This window comes from Oxyura jamaicensis, chromosome 1, assembly GCF_011077185.1.
Source record: "Oxyura jamaicensis isolate SHBP4307 breed ruddy duck chromosome 1, BPBGC_Ojam_1.0, whole genome shotgun sequence".
Lineage (NCBI taxonomy): Eukaryota > Metazoa > Chordata > Aves > Anseriformes > Anatidae > Oxyura > Oxyura jamaicensis.
Window position 1 is genome coordinate 203,538,475 of NC_048893.1, and position 22,232 is coordinate 203,560,706.

General features: G+C 52.6%; 1 protein-coding gene across 5 annotated transcripts in view; it reads right to left on the bottom strand.

The window, feature by feature from the left end:
* Window positions 1-22,232, bottom strand: part of SLCO2B1 (solute carrier organic anion transporter family member 2B1) — a 69,399-nt gene that overhangs the window by 35,926 nt on the left and 11,241 nt on the right. For 2 of the 5 annotated variants that reach the window (XM_035330695.1, XM_035330687.1), the window contains exons 1-2: window positions 17,828-17,967; window positions 7,352-7,455 (exon numbers count right to left, since the gene is read on the bottom strand). In XM_035330695.1, coding sequence (XP_035186586.1) covers window positions 7,352-7,432 — 81 coding nt within the window. In that variant the 5' untranslated portion in view covers window positions 7,433-7,455; window positions 17,828-17,967. Of the gene's footprint in view, window positions 1-7,351; window positions 7,732-17,827; window positions 17,968-22,232 lie in introns of those variants that run through there. The other 3 variants (XM_035330666.1, XM_035330659.1, XM_035330676.1) reach the window with 3 other exon arrangements.

A 22,232-nucleotide genomic window follows, 5' to 3' on the forward strand; every position in this document is an offset into this window, starting at 1 on the left:
AGAAGAGAAGAAAAGAAAAGAAAAGAAAAGAAAAGAAAAGAAAAGAAAAGAAAAGAAAAGAAAAGAAAAGAAAAGAAAAGAAAAGAAAAGAAAAGAAAAGAAAAGAAAAGAAAAGAAAAGAAAAAGAGGCCTGCACAGGACTTGCAGTGGCTTGGTGACAACACTGGGCACGTACCCCAGTGCTTCTGGCCCTGGGGCTGTTTGCTGGTAGCCACCAGATCACGGCACAGCTGGTGATCTGCCAGGAGGTGAAGGAATGGGCTCAGGGACATCAGATCTGCTGGAGGGACACATGTCCCTGCTATTCAGCTGCGTTTCATCCTGCAGCAATAGCCACTTGTTTACATTTCTGTATCTGATGAAGACATCTGGCTCTCTAAACTGTATGGTCTGGAAAGATGCTCTTCACGCCTGGAAGGAGAGACTGCAGCGTGACCCTTGTAAGGGAGAGATCTCCCCGAGCACTACCAGCTGCAGAGCATCAGCTCAGCTCTGCTCCAGGGCCAGAGCATCAATGCCTGCAGCAGCTCCAGTTTCCAGGGGCAGATGCACAGGCACGCTGATGTGCATTTCTCCTGTCACAGGAGATCTCAGCAGGGATAACCCTGCAGACAAAGCCTGCTTGCAACTGAATCCTCCCCCTGCCAGCAGAGCCTGAGTCTTCATGCTCCCCGCAGAAGCAGCAAGAAGCTGCAGACAGCAGTGCTCTTAAGGAGGAAGACAACAGCATTAAATTAACCTTTTTCTGTTTACCAGCTCCCAGCAAGCAAACCTCTTGCCCTAGCCCATCCCTTCACACCTCTGAGAAAACAGCCTGTGATTTCTGAACTCATTACCAGCCTAACACGGGCTGGAATGAGGGGTGTGACGCCGAGCCCTTGTGTCTCCTCCCATCCAGCTCACGGCTGCAAGCCTGGGTTTGGTTCTGTCCCAAAGGCGAAGTCTGTACTTGCAAATAAAACAGGCTGGGGGCCAAATTCTGCTGCCAACATCATTGCAAGCAGAATCACCTGCACCCATCCTTCCAAACTCCCTAAGCCTACAGGAAAGGTGTTTTCATCCAAAACTCTTGCTGGGAATGGTCCCCAGTCCTCAGCTTCCTATTTTTTGGGGGCAGCAGCAGCTGGCTCTGGGACGAGCCAGATTGCCATAAACAGTAGCTGCAATATAATCAAGGTTCATATCTGGAGATATTGGGACTTCTTAGTGACAGAGAGAAATATATATTCATGGGAGCATGTGAGGAGGAAGAGCCTTCAGAAAGGGAAAACACCAATCTTCAGGTAGCATGTGGGCTTGTGGCACTTGGAAGCATCATTTAAACAGCAATGTTTTGCTGCTGCTTGCAGCTCTGCTCATCCAGACCAAAACCCAGAGCTGGAAGAAGGATCCTTCTCTTTCTGCAGCCCGCAGACCAAACCCCACGCATGTCCCTGTGGTCTGCTCAGGCTTGGGGACACCCTGCAAGGGGGAATAAGAGCCAGATTTGGAGTGTACAGAACTCTTCCACTGCAATCCACAGTGCATTTTTCTAGGCTTCTCATTCTGTTTTCTGCAAGAGAAAAACAGTACTGCAGGTCCTGAGGGACATGGGAAGAGCTAAAGCTTGGCTCCGTGCAAGGGTATGAATATCCTGAGGGGACTGCAGCAGCTTAAGGACCCAGTGGGAGCTGCTGGAGGGGCCAAAGCAAGCCCCAGAGCCCCCAGGCACGCACAGAACCCCTCGGAGGAAGCAGGAGCTGTGGAAGAGCTACGAAGGTGACCTCCCTGGGCACGAGCCAGCAGGATGAAGCCAAGGGAAGGAAGTCCCTGCAGGCTGCCCAGCAGAGCTTCCTGAGATGGAGGAATCGATAGCAGAAGGGCTCCTTTGGTCTTTAATTAAACATTTCAACCTCTTTTCTTCAACGCCTGCCTATTTTAACATGATTGCTAACAAGGACACGAGAGGTGCTCACGTCTAACATTTCTGCACTCTTCCTGTGTGCTGAAGTAAAGAGGTTTAAAGAAACCTGGACACCCGATTGTAACCAATCTAGATGCTGCCCCAAACAGTCAGAAAGTCAAAATCAAGGTGGAAATGGTAGAGAAGGAAAAAACAAACAGGAATGTGAGCACTGTGGCCTGAAATTTCTCCAACTTTTGCAGCAATTTTAAGTCAAATTGTGCTGGGAAAAAGAAGCTCCAGAAAAACTTGGCTTTTTGCAAGAATTTCTGTGCTTCCCATTTCTCCCCCTTGGGGTTTTACTTTTCTTTGGTAGCAAAGTGGGAGGTCGTGCAAATAAAGCTCTGCAAAGCCAAGTCTCCTTCTTGCTCCTCGGGGAGTCATTGTGGGCACCCACCCTGACCGTGGGGCACTTTTAGGCTGGGGAAAATTTTTGTGAATGATAAACAGAGCTGGTAATTGCCAGTGTCTGATTGCCAGTGTCTCCCTCGCAGCCGTGGTGATGCTGGTGGGCTGCACAGCCCCAGCAGTATGTGTGCCACCAGGCTCATCTGGGACCTCTCATGGTTTTTGGTGCAAAAGCCCACCAGGGCTGGACAAGTGAGGACCTTGATGATGCCCTACAGCTTTCTCAGCTTTTCTCTGCACCATCCTTCTGTGCCATCTAGATACTTTCCTCAAGGACTTCTTTGAGGCTCGAGTCCCTCCATGCCTGGATTTGGGACCAGTGGGATAATCTGACCTGGGTCAGATGGGCTACACAGGACGTTGATTTCTCTAGATTTATTATCTCAGGAGCTCAGGAAGCCCCGTTATTTCGATTTATATGAAATTCAGCCGAGACAACACTCCTGCTGCTTAAGCACATCCAAGCTCCGCACACATCCAACCTCCCTCCTAAATTGGCAGCATGAAAACGATTTGGAGAATCCAAATGAATGCTTGTGTAAATGGTAGAACTGGGGATTGAGCACCAGTATCTTCCCTTTCAATGGTCTGCAAAAATCTTCTTACAAGGCTTCTATTGTGTTTTTAGTGTTGATCTCGCAGGTTGGCAGCAAATCCTCCATATAATGCGTCAGAGCCACACACAAGATCTTCCCCAGATGTCACAGGGAAGTCCCTGCCATGCTGCTTCCATTTGGTTGGGAGCCTTTTGCTGGTATTTTAAGCACAGTTTTTGTGCCTTAGCACGTGATAAAATCCCATGCACTGGGCTGCGCTTGCAGAGAGGAGGAAATGTGTCTGGGAGGAATCAGCTCGTTCCAGTTTAATCACAACCAGTGGCATGTGGCTGGGGGCAAAGCTCCACTACTGCACCGAACGACTTGTGACACGGGGCAGGAACAGCTCTGGTTTGCTTTTAAACTAAGGCACAGAGCAGAAGAGATCAAGGGCTGAAGCCAGGGTCAGCTGCATGACTGAAGGACAGGCGCTCCCTGTGGTCTGGTCATTGCCAGGTGGGCAGGGAGCCAGCTGGTGGGCTGCTAGCTGGGATGGAGTGGCTCCTACCAAGGGTGAGCGTCCTCAAGAAGGTCCTCGATAGCTGTAGGAGGTGGGCATGTGCACGCTATCCCCCGAGGAGGTGCGTTGGGTCAGCAGCTGTGTCTGCAAATGAGCCTGGAGCCTCTGGGACATGAAGGTCCCTGGGCAAGTCCTCAAGGTGCAGGATGGCCACAGGCAAGGCGTGGTGGTGGGGAAAGACATGGCTGTGGGACTGCACCGTCCCCGAGGAGCTGCTCACCTTCCCAGGGGTTTCTCAGCACCACCACGGGCACGATGCCTGGAGACATGTGCACCTCCTGGGCAGGGTGAGACCACCGAGCAGGGACAGCATCAGCAGCCCCAGCCTCCAAACATCAAAGTAGCCTTTCAGTTGTCCGAGCAGCCTTTCAGATGTCCGAGTAGCCTTTCCAAGAAGCCTTTCAGAGGGTCCCAATGTGCTTCTCTACATTTTGTGCTGCCCTGCAGGGAAGCAGCTTTTCAGCTGAGCGGCTCTTCCCCGACTTGAGCATTTGGCATTAGGTGCAAAACACTGCTGGGAGCCAAGGCAAGATGTTGGACTTTGATGGAAGCAGGAGCAGACCTGACATTATCTGTTCTGACGGACTGCAGGAATTAGTGTCAGATAGCTCTAAAGGCTCATAGCTCATCAGCCCAGTGAGCATTCCCCAGGAGGACAGTTTGAGTTAATGCCTCTCAGTTGCATTTTGACACATGGCAATTAGTTTTCATGCCCCAGTATCTATATACATGTAGAAAAGGCATTCCTCAGCCACTTCAAATGCATAAACCACATTGTGCAATTGTTTTGTGTTTCTGCAAGAACCATTCAAGCCCTGGTCTTGAAGTTATCAGTTCTAAGGAAGTCATCTATTCATTTAGAAACCGGACAGGGTGACCTAACTTCTTGAAAGAAAAAAAAAAAAAAAAAAAAAAAAAAAAAACAGAGCTCTGAGGAAAACATCCTGTGCTAAGTATAATTGTATACTCGGTGACATGCGTGGTCAGGTCAGCTCCGCCAGAGGGGTTAGAAGAAGTCCTTCAGCAGTTCAGTGTGCAGCATAAAATTGGAAGAGGCTTTGCTCCCCTTGGCCATGTGCTGTAGCCTGGCTGTGGCTTTGTCGAGGTTGGTCCAGTGATTGCATCTGTGTTCATCCCTGCAGCCTCCTGCGGTGCTGCTCAGACCTGAGGGGTCTGTCAGGGTTTCCCTGCTGAGCTTTCCAAGCAGAAAACCAGCTGGACGCTGTCCTTGAGGAGCAGAAGTGGTCTCCTCCACCCATTTCCACCAAAATCCCTCACTTTCTGCCCTTCTCTGGGTGGACTCCAGGCACCCTCCAGGAATATTTTAGCAAACGTTGCCGATTTGAGAGCTGCCCAGGTTTAACTTGCAGTGATCCCCGCCAAAAGCCTCCTGTCCGTCTGCCTTCACAGACGTCTCACTCAGCAAAATAGATGTGGACGCTGCTCATAGACCCGTGCTGACGTTGCACCTCAGTGCCTTTAATCTTTGCCATTTCAAACCACTTTAAAATATCTTCGCAGGGAAAAAAAAATCAATGGGATTTTATTTTTAAAGATGTTCTTGCTGGCATGTGAGAAATAAAACTGCAGGGACTCAGAAGAGGTTGGGGGAGAAACCTCAGGACTGCGTGGCACCGAGCAAGCAGCGCTCCCCTCTTCCGTGCCTCCAGCCCATGCATTTCTGGTAACCCACTGCCTCGGGGACTCTGAGCTCATTTTGCCTATGCCACAAGGGAGGAGGGGGGTTAAATTCACCCACATTTATTAAAAAAAGAAAGAAAGAAACCCACAAAACTAAACAAATCTTCCCCACAAAAATGACAGAGAGATCTTAAGCCTCTAACACTGGCTACTGCCTTTTGCTCTACAGCCTAGTGAGACTCTAATGGTAATTGACTTCCAGCTAGCCTTAAATTGGCAATAACACCATCGCTGTAAGGAAGGTGCAATTATTCAGCCAGAATAAGGTGCAATTATTCAGCCAGAGGAGCGTGAAGCAGGTGCTGAGTCCAGAGAGAGTTACACCAGGCGTCTGATCAAGCTGCAGACCACGGTTCTGCAAAGAGGTCCTCAGGACCTGAGGAGGCACCGAGTCCAGCACAACATTTCATTTCCATTAGACTTTGAAGAAGCAAGGTTTATATGGCTGGCTCTTATTTTCATTAAAATTAAATAAGAAGAGAGCAGAAAATTGGTACCCCACCTGACCATGTCACTACAGACTTCTTTCAATGAAACCACTGATTCCCGCACAGGCTTGCAATGACTTGCTAAGAAAAGCTCATGTTAAATGATATATGTACATACTGCACGTGTCAAAGAAATTCCCCAAACCTGTGGGATTAACAGCATCTTCACTCTTGTTCTCAATTTATTCCTCCGGCAGACTGATTTCCATCTGCTGCCATGCTGCACCAACTTCACCTCCCCCAGGCCTCTGTGTCTCCAGCGCCCATTTTGTAGTTTTCTGTTCCCCTGGCAAAAGTCTCTGTACCTGTCACCTCCATTTGTTTAAACGAGAGCGTCTTGGAAGTTGATCTTCACAAGCCCAATGACACACTCCACCGAACAGAAATTGCCATCCAGCTGGGCAAGCAGCTATCTTGGTTTTAGATGTCCGCCTCTTTTGACATGAGAAAAGAGCACAAAACTTCCAACACGTCCTTTTTGCAGAAAAGGAGATAGAGAGATGAACTGCTGCCAGGTGAGCGCTCACTTTTTTCCTGCATCACAGTGGTCTGTGATGATCATTGCTTCCACTTTGCAGATGCTTGTCTTCTCTAAACGTTTATGCCTTTTTCTCTTTAGTGTCTTGGCACTGTCTTCTCCAACAGGATCTTCTCTAACAGTACCTTGTGGCATACCACCAGTTGCACAGGTGTAATGATAACACCACCACCATCACACGGGATTTTTTAAACATGGCATTAGCTCTACACAAAGCAGAGGATTCCCCACCACCTCCATGAGCCAAGGATCACAGCTCCTCCTTGTGCAAACAACTGCAAGCACCTTCACAAATACAAGCTGAGAAGCTCCCACGGTGCTGACACAGCCATGGGTAGGAGGCAAGAGGCAAGCCTAGGACAGGCCCTGTTGCCAGATTCCATCTCCTATAACCTCACACCTCTTTCCAGCTTTGAGAAGGGGAGAGGAAGGCACCTTCCACCAGGCTTCCCTGTGGCTCAGCCCTTTGGGTGCTCTGGGGCAGAGGACTCCTTGCTACCAGACACCTAAATTTTGGAGCTTCTCCAAAGGGTTTAGGAAACGCTTCACAGTTAGCTGCCTGCACTGGGCCCCAGCACTGCTCTCAGTGAAGGTGTGGAGGAACCATCAGTTCCTTCCTTAGGAATAAATGCAAACAACAGCAGGGCTTAAGCCAGCTGGATGGCATTCCTCACCCTTCCCCAGGTGCCTCGATGGCAGCTAATGGGAGCCTGAGGTCTGCAGGCTGCTGTGAGCTGGGCCTCAAGGGCAAGCGCCGATTCTCCCTCTCCACCTCTGCTGCCCCCTGTTGTGTGCATGCGTTTAGCATGGATATCACTAAATAAAATAAATAAATAAAGTTATTTTCATTAAGACAGGCTCGTAGCTGTGGGAGCTGTTTCTCCTGAAGGCCTGCTGAGGGTACGGGGAGTTCCACTGCTGGGACAAAAACACTGCGGGACCTCAAAGCTAAACGTGCCTTGCCATCCCACCAGGAGCTTCAGGACAGAGAGGGCTGCTCCTCCAACAGCACGTCCACCATAGGGAGGGGAGCACCCCCAGTGCTTTTCACAGGCTTTTGACAAGCGGAAATCCTCTCAATGCCTTCTGCAGGAACCTAACCTCCTTTTCTCCCAGCCAGCAACACAAAGGGGATTACAGAAAGCAGGAGGTATTTACCTTGATACTGAGAAATGGGTTCCTGCAGAGTGTTTTCCTGGACCGATCCGGGTAGCTGCTCTTTGTAGCGGTGCTCGTCATTCTGTCAGGTCTGCTTTATCGGCCTGCCAAAATAAATCATGCGGCACAATGCTAAGTGCTCCGTCTGAATTTGCCTTGCTCAGCACAGCAAAATCCTGTCGTGCTTTGCAAACACCCACGGAACAGGCACATGGTCATCGGAAGCAGTTATTAATTATTCCTGTTTTTCATTTCTCTTAGCACTTCACTTCTGCAAAGCGGCGAAGCAGCATGCAACACACAAGCAGGCGGATCCCAAGGGCACGCTGGGGGTTCAGAATTATCAGTTGTTTCACTTCAAAGCAACAAAACACAAACAGCTTGAGTAACAATCCCGGTATTCCTGAATCCCAGTGGTACCAGAGGACCACTGGGGCCAATGCTGTTTAACCATTACCTAGGCTAGTACTGATTAACGTAATTATCAGTGACCTGGGTGAAGGGGCAGAGCGAGCCCTTAGCACGTTTAAAAAATGTGGGGGAGCAGCTGACACAGCCCGTGGACGTGCAGACCTCCTGAGGGACATGGCTGGACTGGGGAAGGGTCTGCAGGAGCCTGGGGGGGCTCAAGCAGAAGCCTGGAGGGGGCCTGCCCCAGGGGGTCCCAACCACATCCCCATGTGGTGCTGGGGGCACCCAGTGGGGCAGCAGCCGGGCAGGAAAGGCCCTGGGGGCCCGGTGGGCACCGAGCTGCTGGGAGCCAGCCGGGGGCCCTCAGGCACAGGGGGCTGAGGGGGGCCTGGGCTGCACGGGGCAAAACAGCGCCCGCAGGGGCAAGGAGGGGACCCTGCCCCTCTGCTCCTTGCTGGGGAGGCTACCCCAGGGTGCTCCCGGGGCCAGCGAGGCCTGGAGTTGGTGGCGATAGCCCAGCGCAGGGCCCCGAGGTGCGGGAGGGCCTGGAGCACCTCTGCCGTGAGGAAAGGCTGCGAGAGCTGGGGCTGGAGAGGAGGAGGAGGCTCCCCATGAGGAGGAGGGGAACTTTTACTATGCCAAGCAATGGGACTCTGAGTGCTCTGATTGCCCCCTTCATATCTTTGAACTCCGCAGGGCATCCTATCTTTACTTCTGGCATCACCACACACCTTGATCAACCATCCCAATTAGTAACTCAGTCTCCAAACCTCCCCTGGAGCACCAATCCCACCGTGAACACCAGCCTCAAAGAGCATCCTAGGGCCTTCACCCAGTGCCTGTGGCATGCTCTGGTCCCCACTGTGCTCGTGTAAATCCCCCAGCCTTATGCTCCTTCCCATGGTCGTGCAGCTGCAGAAACTCCATTGCAGCTCCTCCTCATTCCGTGTTGCTCTCGATCCTGTCAGCTTTCTAGATGGTGTTGGCAATATGCATTACACAGTGACGCTGTATTTGAAGATCAGTTCTGTAAAGCAAAAAAACAAAACCACCCACACCACTGAAGAGATGGGAAGGAGAGGAAGAACATGGGTGAGCCTTGTCTCAGCTCCTGAATGGTGCCGGAGCAGAGCTGGGCCGAGCGTGAGGGACCTGCCTGGACACGACTATCGCAGCAAGGCAAGACTGGGCTCACCACTTTCAGCACAGTGCTGATACGCTGCCAAGCGTCCTCCTGGCCTCAAACTGGTTTCATCTCCCACTGCCTGCACCAGGTGAGGTGCACCGAGGGGTGTGCTTTGGAGTGGCTGCTTTGCAGAACTGCCTACCCAACATCAGGCTATGGACAGTCGTTTTTCTGGCTAAATAACGGTGGATCTGGGGGGCTCCCCTACGGGCTTAGAGGCAGGAGGCACAGGCAGGCCATCCCTCCATATGGTGGCTCAGTAGGATTAATCCTCTCCTCTCCTCCCTCTCATTTTCACCCAGTGTTTTTGCATCACACATGGAAGCATCCTTCCCAACGCCTGCTTTCTGGCCATACAACCACCTCATTTAACTGTGCAAAGCAACACAAATCCATGGGAATCCATCACCCACCCCCTACGCCGCTGACCTCCCTCCCTTCGGACCAGTTCCTAGACCCAGCTCCACCCTCCCCACTCACTGGAGTGAGTGATGTGCCGGAGGCCGATGTCTTGGTGGAGTTTTTAGTACCCAGACTTCCTGCTCAGGAAGCTGCATTGTTTGCAGGCATGTTAAACCCATTAGGCTTGGGCTTGTTGTTCAGTACACCCTCACAGAGGTTTCCATCTCAGTGAGAGTGGCATCTGCAAGCTCTGCAGCAAATGGGGTGAAAGGCTTTACATTATTATTTTTGTATAATTCTATTTTCCCCGACATGAGAAGCAAAGGGGCGGGTATCGTAACCTCAAACAAATTAACAAATGTACTGGTCGATGTAAATTCGAGCAAGGAGAAGCTGTCTTAATGTAGTGCTTATACAGCCCTCAAATGCACTGCACAGGAGAGGTAAATTCAAGAGCGGGACCTGCATGCCACTGACTTACGAGCTCCTTGGCATCCGCTGCAAAAAGCAATCTCTGCCCTCAGCCCCATCTCAAGAGACAAGATATTGCTACAGCGAAACACAGGATGGGATCAATAAAGTAAATCTGATCATAAATTTAAGCATCCGTGAAAAGCTCCCCCGAACCCCTGGAGAGTTAAGCAGTGCAGGAGCAAAAGCACCCGCCTGTCTCCGGACCACGGCGGCCGATATTGCCTGTCTCACGGAGCAGCACGGTGATGAATTATTTACAGCCTCTGAGCTGGCTGCTGGAACCTCCCGAAAGCTCAAGGGCGACACAGGAGGATGAAACAGGGTGCCAGGGTGGTAGAAGATACCAGGAGCCTGAGCCCAGATTTCCAGGAATGGGCACGGTCACGGAGCTGTTAACCACTATAGGCTTGATGCCCTTCTTTCCCTGGCTACCTCAATGTCTTTGCAAGACCACATCACCAAAGATACACGGAGATCTACCTGTAAAGAGGGGATCCTGCGGTCTGTAGAAGTATTTTGGCAGATGCACAGCCAAGTCTGACTCCATCCCACCGTGCACACCTTCGTCTCACCTTCAGCAGGATGTCCTGCTAGCGTTTCCCTATTCCCTCGCCGTGTGTGCTGCCTATTAAACACGGTGAGCCACTGAGACCCCCAAGGGGAAGGAGGCCTGAAATGCTGCAAAGTTTGCCAGCAGTTCAAAATGAGGAAAAGCTATTGCATTTAGAAACTGATTGCCAATAACGATTCTCTACAAATAAAATGAAACAGAAAAAAACTTTTATCTACAAAGGGCAACAACCAGTCCAAAGACAAAGGCAGATAAGAAAAATTAAAACCAAAACTGCTGATAGCAGCGTGCTGTGATCCTGCAGGTGGGGGTGGCAGGGAAGGGAGCAGGGAAGGGACAGCAAACACCAGAAGATGAACCCAAGGCAGAGCGAGGAGAGGGGAAAGCAAAAAGGGCAAAGCCCAGCAAGGTTTGGGTGGTGGGGACTTGCTTGGATCCAGTCTGCAGCCAGCCCGAGCACACTCCAGGGGCCAGGAAGAGGATGCACAGCCAGGAATTGTCATTGCTGCCCTGGTCCAGGTAGCCCCACTCGTGTAACTATGGGCTTCTGCACAAGAGGATGCATGGGTAACACGATGGGAAATTGTGAGAAAAAGCAAATCCCGGAGTGCAAAGTCCTGTAATTTTGCAGGGGATGACTCAAAGGCTCTCCCAGAGCAAACATGGCACAGGACCGGGACCAGCTCCCTGCAAGCTGCTCCAATCTGTAAGCCTCAGTTTCCCCAAGAACAAGCCATAGATATCACCTCAACAGATATCACCTCCCTCTATACAGTGCTTTGGGGCCTCAGCCTGCCTGCAGCCCCTGTGCTTGGTTTTCAGGGTGATGGGAGCAGGGACGACTCCGGTGCCTCTCGCAGCTGCGGGGGCTGAGTAAGAGCCTTCCCAGAAAAGCATTTTGCAAGGCCTTTTTGCAAGCACCCGTGCCATGTCCGCAGCATTGCAATGAAGGAAACAGCCCCGGGTCTGCTGGAGGAGGCTCTGGCAGATGCTGTGCATGCAGAGCACCAGCACCGTTTACAAACTCAGCCATCCCACCTACCTCAATTAGTTATCCTGGAGCAATCGGGCTGTGTTTGCACAACAAGCTCTGTTTATGTGGTGAGCTTAATGAGTGTCACGTAATGCTGCTTGCGAGCAGGGGATGCTGTCTGGAGGCTGTCCGAAGGAGCCGTGCCTGTGCCTGCAGCTGCTCCCATGCACGGCCCCTGCACACGTTTGCACCCCCAGCACGCCGTAGAGCTGCTATCTCAGCCCTGCAAGATATTTATTGCACCAAATACTGCTCCGTTGGAGCGCCCAGTGGCACATTTCCCCTTTTCTCCCCCAAATCACAGGAGTGTGCAACTCATTTTCCAGGGAGATGAAACCACTGCAAGGACCCAGGGTGACAGCAAAGGCTGCAGGACATGTCACCACAGGCGATATTGCTGGCCCTTGCACGAAGACCTTCAAGCCAGTGCTGTGCCCTGACGAAGCAGAAAATTGCTTCCTCATACGCCTACAAGAAGACTCGCAAGCAATTTGCTCCTTCCACAAAGCATGCAGGGACTTTCCATGCTCAGCAACAGGGTTCAGGAGCCCAGTGAGGTGCAAGTGTGAGCAGGTCTGATGGGCAGATCCATCAGCTGATACTCTTCCAGCTTTGAATGAAGGATCTGTCCTCAGAACCCCCAAAATTGCCATTCATTACAGCCTTGCTTGCCCAACACCTCATCACCAGCCCCAGAGACCTGCAGAGTGGTTGTGGAGCCTGCCCAGAGATGTGCTGGAGATCTTCAAAAGCCAACGTGGTTCTGGGTGCCCCTCCTCGAGCAGGGTGTTGGACCAGACGGAGCCAGAGGTGCCTCTAACCTCAAGCATTGTGGTTCAGGGGGCTATGGTCTGGGCAGTAAGCCCCATTTGTACCGAGCTTGCTTAGATTATCTCCCAGACTTCTGCAACACAGCTTAAGGTGCTCCTCTATCCCCAAACCTTCATTTTTTTTGACACCAGGGCAGCAGAAGTACCCCAAAACCTCCCGAACACGACTGATTCCTCTGGGAATTGCACAATGATCCTGGCTCTGATAGCAGGGGACAAGGTCGGTGACACCCCAGTCACGTCCTGCTCCCGAGGACATAACCCCGTCCTAATGCCTTTATTCATAGCAGCACATTGTTAGCATGCCCTGGGCTCGGCGGAGCTTCAGTAAATAACAGCGAATGTAACAGCAAATTAAAGCCCAGCAGGGAGACCAAATGCCAGCAAATAGCCCGTTATTTGTCTTCTTTCTCCTGAATTTCTAGGCAATCTACACTCAGCAGTGGCAAAACAGGAACAGTGTCAGCGTGCTTGTGAGTGTGCCTGTGTTAGAGGGGAAGCCAGTTCAGAAAATGTGGGTGGGAAGATGGTTTACAACGCAGCAGAAGGAAAAGGCATTGTGTACACACCATCCCCTCCTTGGAACAAGACCGAGGGAGGAAACAGATGCGTGGCTGCGCCCCAAAGCTGCATCCATCTTGCACCATCGAGCTAAAAGAAAGTGAAAACGAGATCAGCCCAGCCCAGTGATTCTTTGTAATGGGCTGTGTCAGGGATGACACATGGCAGAGAGCACCCAAGAAGCGAAGTAAAGGAAACGTGTTACTAAGAAGTGCGGAATTCAGAAAAACAAACAGAAAATCTGTGCTGAAAGCTGAGACACGACCAGGGGTGCGGAGGGACCAGGTGGGCTCTTGAGCCCCAGCCCCTTCTGATGTGAACAGGGTGACCCCTGGGTTCCCAGGTTTGTGACGAGGGGATGCTGGAGCCTTTTTGGAGGCTCCTCACCTGCCCCAGCACTGCAAGGCGTGGGGAAGGGCTTGGAGCTCGCCTGGTGGCACCGAAACGGAGATGGGAGTGCTCAGCCCACCTCCGGGGAGAAAAGTCCTGACTGCAGTGTGGCACCCTGCAAGCCACCCCAAAAGCTGGAGGGGGGTCTGTCTGTAATGGGTGGCTGCTTCTGAGAGAGGATGCAGACATTCCCGCAGCTTGGCAGAGGCAGCACGTCACCCCCGTGCAGTGCAGGGGCTGTCCCCAGGAGACTTCTGCGGTTGTGATCACCACCGTCACAACCTCAGGACCGAGAGAGCTCCCACTGCATGGGCTGAGGTGGAATCATCCCCTGCGAGAGGGGAAGGCACAGGGAAGGGGACACAGAGGCTGCAGCAGGAGAGGGGAGACCTTGATCTCCAATCTCAGCAAATTACATCAGTGATGAGGTCGTGTGCAGTCACAGCCACCCCTCGCAGGGTTTCATTTTCAAGGGCTCTGGAGGCGCTGGGTCAGGACCCCTGCAGCCCCCCGCTGCCACCACGCTCCTGCTGCTTCCCAAGCCCTCCTGCTCCGTGCAAAAACCGAAGCCTCGCTGAGCCTCGCCGCAGCTCCTGCCCTCGCTTCTTGCAACGTGAACTCTGCATTTGTTTGTGCAGGCAGTTTTACTGGGGGTGAGTGCAGTTCAGCTCAAGGACACGCAAGGCAACCACCACGCCAGGCTTTGCATGTTTAACTTGTTCCCCGGAAGGTTTTAGGCAGCATGTTGAATAATCGATCCTCTCGTCTGCATCGTGCCAGGCACCAAAGATGCTTTGCAATCCCTTACAGGGAGACAAACAGATGCGGTATGTACCACAGCACGGTGATGTCTTGTGTCCTGGCTGGGGATTTTCTATTTTAACACCACCTCCTGCGTGCCTAGCGAGGAAACACACCCTCCTCCAAGCTGCTGGAGACCCAGGGGTAGGAGGAGAGACAAGGAGTGGGGTGTGAAAAGCCTTTCCCACCAGGGAGCTGCCTTTCCTTCTGCAGACACAGTTCCCGAGTCTGCAGAGAAACACCTGCCAACAGCAGGCTGGAGGAAGGTGATCCCAAGGCAGAGTGTTCCTAATTTTTTTTTTTTTTTTTTAAACCATTTATATATTTCTGATTGTTATTTCCCCTGTGCTTCACTGAGGCTTGGGCAGGAGGAAAGACTGAGAAAAAGGCTGGAGTTTTGCTGAGCGTTTACTTCTAAAGAGCTGAGTATTTATTTCTATTTGCAAGCAGCATCTGGAGGAAATGCGTGAAAGTGAAAAAAAGCCGGCGTCCAGAGGGGCTCTGGATCGGCCAGATGCAGACAGGTTCCGATGAGAAAACTCGGCTTTTCAAAGGGGAAGCTGTTGCAGAAGAAAAAGCTGGAGAAGCTGCAAAACTTCACACCTCATACATGCCTGAGCAGGAGCAAAGGGTCCCTGGAGCAGTCTTCCACCAGATGTTGAGTGGCTTAGGGGGAACGGCACCGGCCACCCAGATGCCAGAGGGATTCATCAGAGGGTAGGCGCAGGGAAATGCTGCTACAAGAACAGGGAAGTGAGAGTGGAGCTTAGGAGAAGTGACAAATGTCCTTAGCCAGCAAAAGACAGGCTGAGAGGAGCTGCTTATAAATACCCAGGAGGAAACACTGTGGGTGGAGGGAACTGGTGATATGATGGGACAAGGAGCAAGGGTTGGAGCAAGGCAGGGCTGGTGGAAAGGGCAGTCCCAGCCTGGTGCAGAAACTGAGTGCTAGAACCAGCCAAGGAAGGGGGAAAAAATATATATATATATATATTTTGGGCAAACTCAGAAGCAGAGCTCCTCTGGTCCCAGGTGGTGCCAGGCAAGGTTTGGACTGAACATTCGGGAGAATTTCTTCATGGAGAGGGTGGTGGAGCACTGAGCAGGGAGGTGGTGGAGTCCCCATCCCTGGGGGCATTTCAGAGACACGAGGACGTGGCACTGAGGGACACGGTTTGGTGATGGGACTCAGTGGGTCAGCTTGGTGGTTGGGCTTGGTGACCTTGAAAGTCTTTCTGAACCTGATTCCAGTGTTTCCATAAGTGCTGGGAGAATTTCCCAAGAGAAAAAAGCTCAGCCTGGAGTTGAGTGCCTGGACGTGCCCAAAGGGTCCGAGAGAGCTCCTCACACCAGAACAGTCTCAGCAGCAGCGTGAGCTTGGCTGCCTCCAGGACCCAGGTTTTCAGTTCAAATTGTCCTCCGTGGGTTATTTGTGGCTGGTCAGGAGCCAAGAACCATCACAAAAGTGTCTGAATCACAATTCAAGCCAGAAATTCCCTGTGTTGATGCTGCTCTGCAGCATTGTAACACCACGTCTGCATCAGCTGGATGGGTGCTCTCGAAGAGTTGTGGTCAGCAGCTCAATGTCCAGGTGGAGATCAGCAACGAGTGGTGTTCCTCAGGGGTCGTTACTGGGACTGGTGCTGCTTGACGTTCTGTCATTCTGTGATTTCATTTTCAAAATTAGCAGTTTTCAAAGCCTGGAGGCTAACGACAGGTCCCGAGGTGGGTCGTGAGGCTCCTCCATCTGAGCACAGGATGCCATAGATTGGTGCAGGGCAGAGAGTGAGGAAAAAAACCCAGACGCGTGGTCATGAAATTTCTGCAGACAGCTGATAAAAAGCCCTGTGGAGCAGATCGATATGGCTTGGACCAGTGGCGAGAAATCATATCCTGATGGGAGCTCAGATAAAGGATTCTCCATCGCCTGCTGGAGCTGTACCAGCGGCCACGGGGTGAGCTGCCTCAGATGGATGCTCCGGGAGGTTATCACACACGGCTGGTGGGATGAAATGCAGGTGTGGATTCTGATAAGCTCCCGAAGCAGCTCAGCCCTGGCCTCTCTGTATTGCTGGGTAGCCTTGGTGCTGCCCAGCTGCTCCCAACCTGCCCTGAGCATCTCTCTCTGTCCTGTTTGCCCTTGTCCTTTGATGTACTCCCATGTCCTTGACTGGCATTTCCCTTCTCACCATGGACCTGGAGCACCAAGAGCAGCAGCGCATGGCTCGGAGCCTGCCCGGGTTGGACACGAAGCAGCAGGACCTGAAAATATCATGGTCTGGAAATCCCACCCGTTTCCTAGCTCCAGGTTCTGCTCCAGCTCCGCCACCACGAAGGAGATGGGGAGAAGCAGGGTTTTCTTTGGGATTTGCTTGCTGGAGGGAGCCCGCGGTGCTGCTACAAAGAGATGCTCGCTGTGAGAGCTGCCTCGGACACAGCCAGGTGTGACAGGAGGAGCGACATGCCCTTCGGACAGCAGCACTTCCCCAAAAGCACCGGAGGGATTGCAGGGTTCATCCTCGAGGTGTATCACGTGCCGCTTGAGCAAAGCACGGGAGTAATAACAGGCTTTACAGCTTCAATGGCTGGACCGAGATAAGGGCTGAAAGAATCTGCTCCTGGGACAGGCAGGTCTAGGGGGACACGTCCCCGGGGGGGATGACGTTCCCCCTCCAGCCAGCCCCATTGTCCCCGTGCCCACTGGGCAAATTCCAGCTGAAAGCTGGCAGAAGGAGCAAACACAGGCACACAGGGGCTGCACAAAGCACTGCGCCTTCTCCCAGCATTTTGGGTCTCCAGGGAGGACGGGCCGGTGCCACAGCTGGGAACCAGGATGCTCCGAGGCTTTAAGGGACCGCACAAACCACCTCTGCCATTTGCAAGCCCACAAAGAAGCATATTTCACCCCAGAAATGTGTTTCACCCCAGAGCAGTTCAGCAAGGATCCAGACAGGACCCCGTGTCACCCAGTGCCCGCAGGGCTTCCCCCAGGCACCTCTTGCGAGCCACAAATGCCCATCACAAGCCGCAGGGACGCAGGCAGTGCCCCGTCTGCAGGATCTGCATCTTCACCCAGCCCTGCAGAGCTGCACCAACGCTTCCACCCTGCCCTGCACCTTCCCCACTGCCTGCCACCCCTTCCCTCTGGAGGTCCCATCAGCTTTCTGCAAGCAGGACAGCAAGCCATCCTCGAACTGGTGCAGAGCAGCTCCTCTCCTGAGCAATGCCCAGCCCAAGAAGCTCCAGGCTGGGCAAGGTCCCCAAGCGCCACCACCACTGCCACCAGCTCTCAGGGATCCGGGGCTCCCCCAAAACCAGCCAGGACAGGGGGGGAGAGGAGGTGTTCCCATAAACACCGGAGCAAAGCTGCAAGAGAAAGGAGCCCTGGTAGCCTTGGGGAAAGTCGCTGGAGAGGGAGAAATACTGGAAGCCTTAGGGATAAGGAAACTCTGCAAAGTGAGCAATAAGTGGAGCTGCTGTGCTGGAAAAAGAGGCTCAGATAAGTGGGAGCAGAGAGGGAGCAACAAAAACATGTGCAGAAAGCCCTTGCAGAACTGGCAGTGCAACAGAGTTGCAATCACTCCTTTTCTTTCCCCTTATTTCCCCCCATTCTTTTTCCTCCTTTTTTTTTTCATTTCTTTTCTTCCCTTTATCTTTTTGTATCCCACTAGAAAAATCCAGCCCAGGAACCAAGCAGGTTCAAGGAGCTGCGCAAAAGGCGGCAGTGGAAAAAAAAAGCAGCGTGAGGAACTTCGCCGCCACCGACCTACAAAGCACGGGGCAGGCACAAGAGCTCGGCCACTGCTGCCGTACTCACAGTTGTAGGATTCCACCCGTCCCCGTCCCCGTCCCTCTGGGCTGGGAGCAAAAGTTTTCCTCTGGCAGCAGCCGCCCCGGCCATTCGGTGCTTTTACTTCCCAGCCCGGAGGTGGGGATGGGTGTGCGGAGGTGGGGCTTGGGCTCCGTCTCAGCACCCGGAGCGCGTTTTAACCCAAACTTTTGCAATCGTCTCTTTCGGTAGGATTTTATTTTTCTTTCGTCCCGCAAGCTGCAATCCGAACGATTACAGAGCCGCCGATGTGGTTTGCTGACGCAGGGCTTTGCAAACTCTGTGCATGGTCCCGGCACAAGCTGGCTTTGCTTTTTTTTTTCCCCCCCTTCCTCAGGGGTCCCATCCTTAGCAGGCTTTTTTGTTACGTTCATTTCTTATTCCAGTCTCTGCCTTTGAAGCTGTGGTGCTGTCCTGGGGTTTGTGACCGGGAGTTTGTGTAACCCCCTGCTATTTTCTTTTCAACACTGTTTTTTTTTTTTGCGCTAATCTGCATTTTCAGATAAGGAACTGAGGAATTAATGCACAGGCATCCCCAGCTCAGTATGACAAGAGGAAAAGGGGATTCGTCCTGGTGGCTTTGCGTGTTTTGGGTTGTGGGATGGGGACGGCTGCGAGGGGGCATTGGGGATCCCCCCTCCTTGGTGTCACTCCATCTGTGGCACCTCGGCCATCGCCCTGGGCTGGGGACAGAGCTGGCCCTGGCACAGAGACGTGATGGCAAACCTTCCAAGGCTCAGAGATGCCCTTGGTCCAGGGGAGCACTGATTTGGCAGCCCTGCTGCAGCTTTCGGCTTCTTTGAGCTTCAGATGGGATAAAGAAGGCAAAGCAAGGCTGCTGAGAGATGCTGGGGCTGGGCAATTAATTTCAAAGGTGTCGTACTGCTTTGCTTGATAACCCACTGTCTCCAGAGATGACATTTTCAGGATTAAATGCCACAAAACACCACGAGCTTCTGCTCTCAGAAGACCGTGCGCCCTAATCCTGCACCTACTTTTTCATGTTCACCTTACAGTCCTCATAAAAGTCATTTGTGTGCACCCTGCCGCATCAGGCACTGCACGGGTGGCGGAGCTTTACACCAGGCACGTTATCTCAGACCCCAAAAAACCTGTGTTTCAGATGATTTCAGAGCCCTGGATGTCTCAGCCTGGCCCTTCTGCTGATGGTGCTCGCCCAGATTGCTGCACCAGCTGCCCTCCCTGGCTATGCTGGGTGCCCACGGCCCCCTCAGCAAGGTCCCAGAGGCAAGAGGTGGAAACTCCAGCGAGGATTTTTCTCTCCCCATGGCTGTGGTTTAGCAGCAGCCAGGAGACCCACAACCACATTTTCCTCCTGGCTTTTCCTACTGGGGTCTCACAGACTGGAAACGGGGTGCAACGGGCACAGGGATTTGATGTTTCCAAAGCAGAGATTATCTGCTGTCTGTGCACCAGCTCATTAAATGATAATTAAACGCCAGTCTCATTAGCCCTATCGGCAGAGATACATTTGGCTCGGTAGGAGACAGCCGAATTGGTGCGTTCAGAAATACTCCTCGCCCAAGTGACCCTGAGCTGTCCTCCCAGGCAGGGCTGCATCGGGCAGATAATGCACTGCAGAGAAAATAAACTTTATCAGTTCTCATGGGCTCTGCGATCTCTCAGGAAGGAGTTATTAGATCTAAAAAAAAAAAAAAAAAAAAAAAAAGTATTAATATTTTACAGCTGCATAAGTCCTATCTTTCCAGAGAAGCTTTGCAGAAGGGCACAGGCAGCCCCCCAGGACCCACAAAATGTGCTTAAGTTGGGGCTGGAGCTCCTGGATGGGAGGAGAGAGGAGGCTCAGCTGCAAAGCAGCAAGGGGCAGGCACCCAAATCAGCACGGGGGTCTCAACCCCATGCCCGGAGGTGGATACCCCTGCCTGCAGCCCCGTGCTGCGGCGTTGCACGAAAGAAGAGCACCATCTATTGATTCCTCTTGCTCAGCACCTCGCTTTAGCCGGCGTGAGCCGCAGCAAGTTTTTTTCCTCCGTGCCCCAGAGCGTGGCCATTTGCTGGGCCACCCCCGGCTGGAGACGCGCATCGTGTCCCCGGCACGGTGCCCTTGTGGGGTGCAAGCAGCCCGCTGCAGAGCGCTGAGCTCTGGGGAGCCGAAGGGGCTTTTGGCTCTAAGGGAACGAACATCGCCGGCTGCAGACTCTCAGGGTCGGATCCTGCACCCCTCGGCACGTTGCATGGTCCCCTGTGTGAGAAGGGAGGGGAGGAATCAAGCAATAGGGGCGCTAAGGTGGTGGTACACCTCTGTGTGTTCCTGCTTGCAGGACGCCCACCGCTGCAATCACCAATATAAATGCATCTTCACTGAGATGCTCGCCTGAGTCCGTGCTCCTGGCTGCAGATCGCTTCTCACGCCTCGGGCTGCAAATTCACATCGTGGTGTGCAAGGAAAGGATGCTGGAAAATAACAAAAAGGTCCTGGGTGCCTCGAAGCTGGAGCATCCCTGCAGGTGCAGCAGCCCCGGGGCTGCAGCGCGGGGCCATCTCCTGCCCGCTGCTGCCGCTCTCCGACCAGGAGCCTTCCTGCAGCTCGCTCAGCTTCATGCCTTCTGCCTCCAGAAAGTCGGGCACACGCTGCTTTACAGGCTGTGAGTGCAAGGCATGGAAGCGAAAAGGATAAATCCGGAAAGCCAAGCACTGAGAAATTCATATGGGAGTAAGACCTGCAAAGGCTACGTGAAACGCTTTAAGAAAAGGCAATGAAAAGTCTCACCACGGTCAGTTCAATGCTGTTAAACTCTCTGGAGGATGTGGTGGAGGGATGATGCCTCGGAACAATTAAACCAGCGAGCAGCAGACGATAGCAGTACTTATCTTGTGCAGAGAGGTTGTAAAATGTCATGTGTCTGAGATTACAAATGCCCACAGAAGAAGAAATTGGGCTTTTCCAAAGGGCTCACAGCCTGGAATTGGCCACACGGGTAAGCCTGCAGCTGCCTGGCTCTGCTGGTGGCTTCAGCTCTGCTCCGGGCCCAAGATGCAAAGGAGGAAGATTTCCCACACTGGCAATGGAATTCAGCTCTTGCGGGGAGGAGGCTGGTCCTTTTCCACACTTGGGGTTAGGAAAAACATCTGGATTTTAGGGCTGGGACTTTACCTCTGGGCTTTGCTGACAACTCTTAGAGCCCCTGCGGCACCCTCCGAGCTCAGCAAGGACCAAAAGGAAAAACTGAGGCTGAACTCGTGGTTCCTGTCCCTTGACCAAGGGACTTTCCTTTCTGTCCCAAAGAGGAATCTTGTGGGCTGTGCAAGGGCAAGGAGAAATATCCTCATTGTCCCGCCGATCGCATTCATCCTGACATTCTTCTCTAGGAGCAGAGGAGGGAAATCTCAAGGCTTACATTCAACTGAGAGTTGAATTTTCATGAATGGTCGGTGCTACGGAGACACACAGGAGAATTAATTGTGGCAGGGAGGTTTCAACATCTATAGAAATAACTAGGAAAGGGCAGAGAGAAATCCTGCACTGGGAAAAGAGGAAAGCAAGGGAAAAGTGCAACTTTCCCCCGCTCTGTTTTGGAGAAAGAGCCACTGGGTGTAACCTCTGCATTGTCACTGCTTCGGAACAGCTCTGCCTGCAATGTGTGACATGCCTTCAGTCTCGGAAAGTCTTTCAAAATACAAGACTGTTTTTTTATGAATAACACAGAAGGAATAATCCAGCTGGGGATTAACGTGGCGCTCAGTGGCTGCCTGAGCCGAGAGCATTTGTGTTGCTGCATAATTGCACAAGGTTTGCTCCTCCAAGAGTTTCAAGCCTATTATGCGCTTTGCTCCTCGGGGACGCAGCGCCGGCGAGGCTGCGATTTATGGGCAGAGGCCACGGCGCTGAGCATCCCTGTAATTCAGCTAGGAAAACAGGTTGCAAGTCATGGTGCTCCACCATCCGGTCCAGATTTCTGCCCCTCGCCACGTCTGAGTGCGAGGTGTTAATTGAGAGACCTGAGGTCAAGATACAAAGGCAAGTAGCTAAAACCCAAGGATGCACTGAGAAACGTCTGCTTTTTTATTTTCTTTTCTGCTTTTTTTTTTTTAAATGCATCACACAAGCCTGAGCATGGTGGAAAACAAGGTCTTTCTTCGCGGAGGCTGTCGGCTGGATGAGCACCTACACCCACCATCCTTCCAGCAAAGCTCCCAGGTGCAGAAGGTGCTTGGCAATGCCCGTGGGTCCCCCTCGTTGTCCACACGGGCTCTATGTTTTCCACGGAGGCTGCAAGGAGATGCTCGCTGGCAGCAGTGGGAGCAGGGCAGTGATGTATGGGGGCAGCTCCCTGCCCATGCCGGCCAGGGGCAGCTTTCTCCAAACCTGGTGGGGAGAGGTCCTGCCCTCCCATGCCATTCCCTAAACCCT